A 9,417-nucleotide genomic window follows, 5' to 3' on the forward strand; every position below is an offset into this window, starting at 1 on the left:
TTTTAATTTAAAAATATATATATATATATTTTATTGATCTTCCACAGAGAGGAAGGGAGAGGGATAGGGAGCCAGAAACATCGACGAGAGAGAGACATCGATCAGCTGCCTCCTGCACACTCCCCACTGGGCACGTGCCTGCAACCAAGGTACATGCCCCTGACCGGAATCGAACCTGGGACCCTTGAGTCTGCAGGCCGACGCTCCATCCACTGAGCCAAACCGGTTGGGGCCAAAATCTGCATTATTAACATAGCCTTCATCATTATCTTAAGTCTAGACCATGGGTTGGTAAACTTTCTTAAAGGTCCAGACAGTAAATATTTTAGGCTTGTGAGGCCTTTCGTTTCTGTTCCAATGAGGCATCTCTGTCATGGTAATGAAAAGCAGTCAAAGCCAACTCAGAAATGAATGGCATGTCAATGTTCCAATAAAACTTTATTTTCAAAAACAGGTGGCCAGCCCACAGGCCATAGTATACCAACTTCTGGTCTAAACAATAAACAACAACAACAACAACAAAATAAGTCAAGTCTTGATTTAACATTTCCAGATTTCCATGGTGTAAATACTTCCACCACAATCAACTTCAGGGTACCAATGGGATGTCACTAAAGTCAGAGTTGTATCTGTATTTTATTGTATTTGTATATTGTATCTGCATTTCTACCATACAGATACAATAGATATTCATAACTTAAGAGTATAGACATATATAATCTAAATGTGTAGATTACAGTATAGTAATTAGCTGATCAGTTGAGTACTTTTTACCATTGTTTTTAATATAATTTAATGCTTATTTTTTTGTAATTTATTTCATTGTAAGTTTATATAATCTAATTTTTAATAATTATTATATTTAAAAACCAGGAAGAGGATCTTTTCAGAATCTTCCTAAGTCAAGGAATCATAAGAAAGGGATCCTTTAACCAGGTAATGAATCAGAAATAGAGTCTGGTTTATCAAACGCTTACCTTTCATTCTTTGTAGAAGGGTTCCATAGCCCAAGTCATACTGGTAGGTGAGGACAAAGCCTAATGGAATGATAGGGAAGAGGAAGGCTGGCTTCTTCCTTTTTATTGCTCTGGTTCAAGAACAAAGAAAAATAAATATCAAGAAATGATCAGTAAATACATATCTTTATACTCGATGAAAAAAAATTTACCTGCTTTTTGAAAGAATGTCCTTTATTTCAAAAGTTACTTAATTCATTTGCATCTTCTTTGAAAATAGGATTTCCTTACCCATAACCCCTCACCAGATTCTACAGTTCTCCAGGACAGGCAGGGTCTATGAATTACTCATTTGTATTTGATGTTGAGGCTCAGATTACTCATTTTATAAATAGTGAAGTGTTCATATCTACCATTTAAGGCTTGTGGAGATAAACTTGTAGAAGCCTCCTGTCTCGGTGCCAAGTTAGTTCTCTAACTTGTAAAATGGAGAAAAGAACAGAGGCAATCTAATAAACTAAAGGCAGAATTAACTATTGCTACCCTGTTTCTACAGAATTACCTCCGAGGATTAAGCTATAATGGATTACTTTGTTTACATGCACAGTATTTGGACCAAAGTCCTGTCTTGGCCAACTGAATAATAATATGATAATGGCAAAGACAAAATAAATAAATTATTTAAGAAAATTTTAAAGTAAATAACAAACATACCCAGCTGTTAAAGAGATGGCTGCAATGGCAAAAAATGTTCCAAAATATTTGAGGAATTCCCGAGACCAAGCAACTTGCATGGCCATTTGTCTTTCTCTCATTTCGTTCTGCATCATTAGCTGTCTTTCCAGCTGAAGATAAAAAAAAAAAAAAAAAAGAAAAAAAAAAAAAAAAGGAAGAAAAAGAGAAAGTATGGTTATTCCCCTTTTGAACCTGAGCAGAGTAAATAATCTGCTTTTCCAGTGAAGTTTCATTCTTCAATTGCTTTGATTCATCTTTTTTTTTTTTTAAATTCTCAATAGACTTTTACTAATGTCCCTCTGGACAGCTATCCCCAACTCTTACTTTGTCAGTGAAATATATACAGAGTAGATATGATATTCTTTTTCTATGTCTTGAGGTATTGAACACAGGTGGTTTGAAGCTTTTATCCAAGCCTAACATATATGGTTAGCATATTATATCACATGTGAGGAAAGATCTACATGTAAGAGTTGGTGTTTCTATCTCTCTCTCCCTCTCACTTCCTCTCTGAGATCAATAAAAATACATGAAAGGCGTTCCACCTCTGAAACAATGTTTACTTTATAAAAAAAAAGATTTGATCATTCTTTGTCAAAGTAAAAAATCTCGTGGAATGTGTTGATCTCCCCTGGACTATTATGGCTGCCAGCAATTTTAGAATTTCCTGGCTTGTGATGCATCACTTTAATCTCTGCCTTCATTCTCACACAGCCTTCCTCTCTGTAAGAATTCTAGCTACTTTAATAGACAGTTGTCTAAAAGCTATAATATACTGCTGCCTTCATTATAGGATATAGCAAATAAAAATTGTTTGGTTGTTTTATTTATAAATTTAATTAAATAGTTGTCATATACAAGGTGGGGCAAAAGTAGGTTTACAGCTTTTCGTATGGAAAATAATATAACAATAAATAATAATAGAAGAATAATCTCTGTTTTGTGTACTCATAGCTATAAACCTACTTTTGCCCAACCTATTCCTCTTCCAGGAAGGAGTGGAGGTAGTTTGAACATAAGGAAACTTCTTTTTATAGAGACAGAGAGTCATCGTTAGCTCTCCCACACTGTCATGCAGTGGTGCTGTCAGAGCTCACCGGATGGTCCCAGGCCTCTGTGTCCATTTTCTGTCTCCTCCTCTGTCACGCTGTTATTTCTCACTCTTAGCAATAAATCCTTCTCTAAGGACCAATCTCTCCTGACTTCCCTTCTTCCTCTGTCTCTTCCTCTCGATCTCTCAATGATCTGTTGCTTTTGATTGTCTAGGGCAGTGGTCAGCAAACCGCGGCTCGAGAGCCACATGCGGCTCTTTGGCCCCTTGAGTGTGGCTCTTCCACAAAATACCATGTGCGGGCGCACACAGTGCGATTGAAACTTTGTGGCCCATGTGCGGAAGTTGGTTTTCGGCCTGGGCGAGTCTATTTTGAAGAAGTGGCGTTAGAAGAAGTGGGGGTACGTTTGCTGAGGTCGAGCCCTCAGATTGAGGACGTTTTTAGCAAAGGCCAGCTTAGGAGTACCCTAATTAAGTTAATAACAATGTACCTACCTATATAGTTTAAGTTTAAAAAATTTGGCTCTCAAAAGAAATTTCAATTGTTGTACTGTTGATATTTGGCTCTGTTGACTAATGAGTTTGCTGACCACTGGTCTAGGGCAGTGAAAGAACAAACCTTTTTAGAACTGTGTATAAAATTAAAGTACCTAGTTCCTAATGAGGACCGGGAAGCCGGTGCTTCCTATGAATATGTTGCATACATTTTAGAACAAGGCCGTGTTATAATTATTTGGTTCTTTTGTCTTTAAGTATTTTTTTCTTGCTTCCTCATCATGTTCCAGATAAGAGGTGTCAGTGATATGACTTTGGTCTAATGAGATGTCATTACAGTTAAAATGAAATGGAGAGTAATATTGTTTATATCATTTATAATAATAGCCAGAAAATTAAAGTACTTACTTGCAAAAGAGAAGTAAAACAAAAAGACAAAACTAAACACAACTGACTATAACTATGAGAATGTTCTTTATTTAGTTTCCCTTCTGTCTTCTTAGTGAGTTATGCTTTTCTGGTCCTACATTTCTATATCTTCATGCAATCCTGAAAACAAAAGGTTTTTATTCAACAAAAAGTACTTTTTGTACTTCCATGTGGTTTTGTTACATTCAGAAATGTTCTGAATATAAAATAATTCCTCAAAAAATGCTTTAAAAGATGGAGGAATCCTAAGCAAGAAACTAGTAAGGGGGATTAAAGGCCATGTTGAGCAAAGGCCATTCCACCTGGTTGACAGGAATTATTTTTTCTTATTTTTAAATTTGCTTGACAAACTGATTCTAAAATTCCCTGGGAGTAGAAAATATGCTACAATATGGATGAACCTCAAAAATATTATGCTAAGTAAAATAAACCAGACAAAAAAGACTACATATTTTATGATTCCATTTATGTCCAGAAAAGGCAAATGTACAAAGATAGAAAATAGATTAGTGATTTCCTAGGTATAGGGCCAAAATCAAAGATATACCGTAAATGAGCACAAAGGAATCTTGGGAGATGATGGAAATATTCTAAAACTGGATTATGGTGATGGTTGCACAACTCTATAAATGTACTAAGAATCATGGAATTTTACCCTTACAATGGGTGGATTTTATACTATGTAAATTATACCTCAACAAAAGTGTTTTAAAAACTAGAAGTGGGACAGAGTACCCTTTCAGCATCAGTCATAATAGGTAAATAACAGTATGTTTATTTTAAATCACTATGAAAAATAAGAACTATCTGTGGTATAGTTCCCTGACCATACAATTATTCCAGGTCTTTCAGGTCCACTTTCTACAATTGTTCAAAAACATCTGGACCATTAGGTAAGAAATAATTTTATTCAGATGTAAAGACTTTGTAACTTTATAATAAAACATTCCATCTTTATATTTATCAAAGAGAGAAGGAAAGACTGTTTAGCATTATATATATTCCTTTTCATAAATAATTACTTTTAAGCTTCATAATCATTATTTTTTTTATTCTCATAATAAAATTACACTACCAGAATTTTCTTTGCATTGGTAGGAGGTGGGAGGAAACTGATTTCTCTCTGTAAATGTTTCTTTTTTTCCTTCAAGCTTCCCTAATCCTAATGCTAATATCACCTTCCATGGGTATTAGAAGTTACTGCCCTAAAGAGGTACAATCTACACCAAAGCAAAGTTTTGGTCAAGAGGGTGGGTTGAACTGATCTGTCTTCCTACAGGGGTGGGGAACCTTTTTTCTACCAAGGGCCATTTGAATATTTATAACATCCTTCTCTTAATATAATTGACTTAATATAAATTTATGTTGCTGTGAAAAAAGCTCCCAGATTTATTGAATTTCGAGTCCTACCTGCAGTTGCCTTGGCAGGGCCAGACCAAATGATTTTGTGGCCCTTATATGGCCTGCAGGCCAGATGTTACCCACTCCTGCTTTAAAACATTGCTCAAATGTCAACCCATCATCTCTTTTGGAAAGTATTTTGGGAGTTCAGCTTGGATGGTTATTAATCTGTACATTTTTTTTTATTTAGAAGAAAATACATTTATACAGTAGCTAAAATCAGAACCTAGTTAACATCAAAAACTTAATCTAGTGATATAAAGATTGTTATTAAGAAGAATTCCTAGGGCAGGTCATCTCCAATTCTAATTAATTTTAGCCAAGCATTTAACTTAGAAATTTCTTATTTAAACCTGATTTCAGTATAAAAGCCAAAGTAGATTATGGAAAGAATTCATCATTTATCCATTTCTGGGAAGTAATAATTCCACTATCCATGTTCACATGTGATTTCAAAAATAAAATATCATCTCATTATTATAAGGAAATAACCATTACAGTGGGGCCTTGACTTACGAGTTTAATTTGTTCCGTGATGGAGCTCATAACTCAAATTACTTGTATATCAAATCACTGTGACGTTCGCTGCGCCAACTAGCGGTGGGGTATCTGAAGCTGGCTCGTAACCCGAATTTTTTTGAGCTTGCAACTCAAAGCAAAAGATCAGCCGAGAGACGGCTCGTATCTCAAAAAAACTCGTTAGTTGGGACACTAGTAAGTCGAGGCCCCACTGTAATTCCTGATGGAAAAATAATTATTTTTACATTCTGTCTTGTTCTGACTTGTATGAGTCTAAGACTTGTATAGAAAGATAAGTCTGACCCAATCATAACCAATAAATTTTAGATTTGTTGCTGTTTAATTCCTATAGTGACATTCATTCCTCCTTCACTACAATCCTATATAATAAACAGCTAATATGCTAATTAGACCAAATGGCAGAACGACCATCCGGATGAAGCTGGGGCTGTGAGGGCCGAGCCCCTTGCACAAATTTCATGCATCGTGCCTCTAGTGCTAAATAAAAACCCAAACTGAATTGCCACAAATAAGAAAAGTCAAACTGAGAAACATAAATGTAATTATGTTTTATGTAATTAAATGGAATGACATACATTGAGAAACTTAAATGTAATTAAGTTTTATGTCAAAATTTTCTTTTATAATCCTGATTTTTTTCTTAATAAGAAAGGGGTACATTTTAAAAAAATATATTTTAAAATATTTTTTATTGATTTTTTTACAGAGGGAAGGGAGAGGGACAGAGAGTCAGAAATATCGATGAGAGAGAAACATCGATCAGCTGCCTCCTGCACACACCCTACTGGGGATGTGCCTGCAATCACAGTACATGCCCTTGACCGGAATCGAACCTGGGACCCTTCAGTCCACAGGCCGACGCTCTATCCACTGAGCCAAACTGGTTAGGGCAAGGGGTAAATTTTTTATTATGGGCTGTCTATTCACACTGACTTCTTGTACTGAAAACTAAAGACTAATTTGATAGTACTGACAAGCAAGCTAAGATATGAAGTATTAAAAACAATAGTGGCTCAGTTTCAGCCCTTGTTGGGCAGGGGCTGAAAAGAGAGCATGATGGAAAGGGAAAAGTGCGAGCATTCATGAATGATAGAAACTAGCATCATTGACAGTCTGGAAGAAGATACCACTTCCTATTAAATCAAACAGAAAATGAATTTCAGGTGAATCAAAGCCCTAAATGTACCAAATGAAATAAATTTATAATTAAAATTTGGAGATTGCTTGTATAAGCTTAGGAAGGCAAAGGCCTTTTCAAGGAAGAGAGGACACATGAAGGAGAAGATGAACACATTTTATACATTAATAATTAAATATTAGCCCAGCCAGTATGGCTCAGTGGTTGAGTATTGACCAAGGAACTAGGTGATCATGGTTCAATTCCTGGTCAGGGCACATGCTCGGGTTTTGGGCTCGATCCCCAGTATAGGGCGTGCAGGAGGCAGCCAATCAATGATTCTCTCATCATTGATGTTTCTATCTCTCTCTCTCCCTCCCTGAAATCAGTAATAAAAATATATATTTTTTTAAAAGACTGGGAGAAATTTTAAGTAAGGTTGTGTTGGGGCCACAGCTGTATGGTAGTTTTTTTGTTTTTGTTTTTATTGTTGAAAGTATTTCATATAGTATTACACATGTTTTTTTTCCCCCCATTGACCTCCCCCCAGGCACCCCCACCCCACGGCACATGCCCTCACCCCCCTAGTGTCTGTGTCCATTGGTTATGCTTATATGCATGCATACAAGTCCTTTGGTTGATCCCTTACTTCCTCCCAAGCCCTCCCCTGTCTTTCCAGTGAAGTTTGACAGTCTATTTGCTTCTCTGTCTCTGGATCTATTTTTGTTCATCAGTTTATGATGTTCTTTATATTCCACAAATGAGTGAGATCATGTGATAGTTATCTTTCTCTGACTGGCTTATTTCTCTTAGTCTAATGCTCTCCAGGTCCATCCATACTGTTGTGAATGGTAAGAGTTCTTTCTTTTTTACAGCAGTGTAGTATTCCATTGTGTATGGTAGTTTTTTCTTCCTTCTAAACATATTTAAGTTTTTTGTTTATGAGTTATTTCATTAATTTTATAAAGAAAACTAGAGGCCCGGTGCATGAAAATTTATGCACTGGAGGGGGGATCCCTCAGCCCAGCCTGCCCCCTCTCACAGTCCGGGAGCCCTCAGGAGCGAGAGGCGACCGGTGATCAGGGGAAGGCGACGCCCCATCACACCTCTCCTGCTGCCATTGCTGGCAGTGCAAGCCTCGGCTGGCCCTGGTTACCTGAGCCTCAGGCGGCCCTGGGCAGCTGGACAGCCGCCATCTAAGGCTTGCCTGCACCTCGGGCTGGCCCTGGGCGGCTGGGGGGCTGAGGGGACTGGGGACTCCGGAGACAGGCATGCAGAGCCGCCCTGGCGCCTGGGGACTGGGCACCCCCATCTTGTGGCTGTGGGTGCTGCCATCTTTAAGGGTGTGACAGTCAATTAGCATATCCCCTCTTTATTGGCTGTGGGTGCCGCCATCTTTGCGATGGCATGAGGGTCAATTAGCATATTTCCTCTTTATTAGATAGGATTCTATATTAAAAATATAAAAGTGTTAGTAGAGATTACTGGATAATGAGGTTATAGACTATTCATTTTTTATGTTTTATAGTTATCTACATAAACATAAACTAGTAACATTTTTAAAAAGAATAAATCCATAATGGTGCCTGGACAACAAGAAAGGATGCCATCAGCAAGTCAGAAATTTTGAGGAATTTCTGAAAGAGAGAAAGCAGATGAGATCAGAATGATGGTAAAACCAGAGTAGAAGAAGCTACAACCTAAAACAGTCCCAGGGGAGGACCCTCTGTCTATAAAAATACTGGACAGCCTTAATTAAACAACAACCTATGTGACATAAATGGTACCCTCTTCCCTCCAACATATAGAGAGAGTTGGTGGTGTTTATTCCTAGTCAAATCTTCTCCAAAGTTGAAAATCTCCTATTCTACTGGATTGGGTAAGAGAAAAGAGGTGATATTAAAGCAATACTGGACTTCAATGATAGACAGACAAGGAAGAAAGAAAAAAGGGAAGGCAGTTTACTCATGTCTGAGTATGACACCATGCTCAATCCCCACATAAATCTTTGTTCTTTGATAACTGTGGGGTTCTTAAGCCTGCCCCTCCCTCATTCTTGTGTTAGCACACGTTGCCCACAGACTGCAGAGGAAATCCATGCCAGTTACTTACATTAATCAGCCTACTTCTTCATATATGTATGTACAGGCAACCAAGGGCTACTAGACATTCAAGGAAAACCAAGAACACAATCAAGGTACATAAAGAGAACAATTGGAATGGAGAATAAGAGAGATAATATGGGACAGAAAATGATATAGTGATTAGAACCCTTTATCCCAATACCTGGATGTGTCTCAGAATGGAAAAATCCTATATAATAAAGAGCTAATATGCTAATTAGACCGAACAGCCGAATGGCCTTCTGGATAACTGTCCGGACAACCTTCTGGACGAAGCCGGGGCTGTGAGGGCTGAGGCAGCTGGGGCTGTGCGGGCCGAGCCCCTTGCACGAATTTCGTGCACTGAGACTCTAGTATTAAATAAAGAGGAAGGAAAATACTTTTGCCTTCTGGGCAGTCTGTACCAGGAGACATTTATATCACTGTTGGTCTTTTTTTTTTTTAATTAAATCTTTATTGTTCAGATTATTACATTTGTTCCTCTTTTTTCCCCCCATAACTCCCCTCCTCCCAGTTCCCACCCCACCCTCCGCCCTCACTCCCCACCCACTGTCCTCATCCATAGGTGCA

The 9,417-nt window shown here is 37.7% G+C and overlaps 1 protein-coding gene across 5 annotated transcripts in view; it reads right to left on the reverse strand.

Moving 5' to 3' along the window:
• PLGRKT (plasminogen receptor, C-terminal lysine transmembrane protein) overlaps positions 1–9,417 on the reverse strand; it is a 49,977-nt gene that overhangs the window by 4,968 nt on the left and 35,592 nt on the right. For all 5 annotated transcript variants that reach the window (XM_005861329.2, XM_014535684.1, XM_014535686.1 and 2 more), the window contains exons 3-4: positions 1,671–1,801; positions 978–1,087 (exon numbers count right to left, since the gene is read on the reverse strand). In XM_005861329.2, coding sequence (XP_005861391.1) covers positions 978–1,087; positions 1,671–1,801 — 241 coding nt within the window. The remainder of the gene's footprint in view (positions 1–977; positions 1,088–1,670; positions 1,802–9,417) is intronic.

The sequence above is a fragment of the Myotis brandtii genome, unplaced genomic scaffold, assembly GCF_000412655.1.
Source record: "Myotis brandtii unplaced genomic scaffold, ASM41265v1 scaffold149, whole genome shotgun sequence".
Classification (NCBI taxonomy): Eukaryota; Metazoa; Chordata; class Mammalia; order Chiroptera; family Vespertilionidae; genus Myotis; species Myotis brandtii.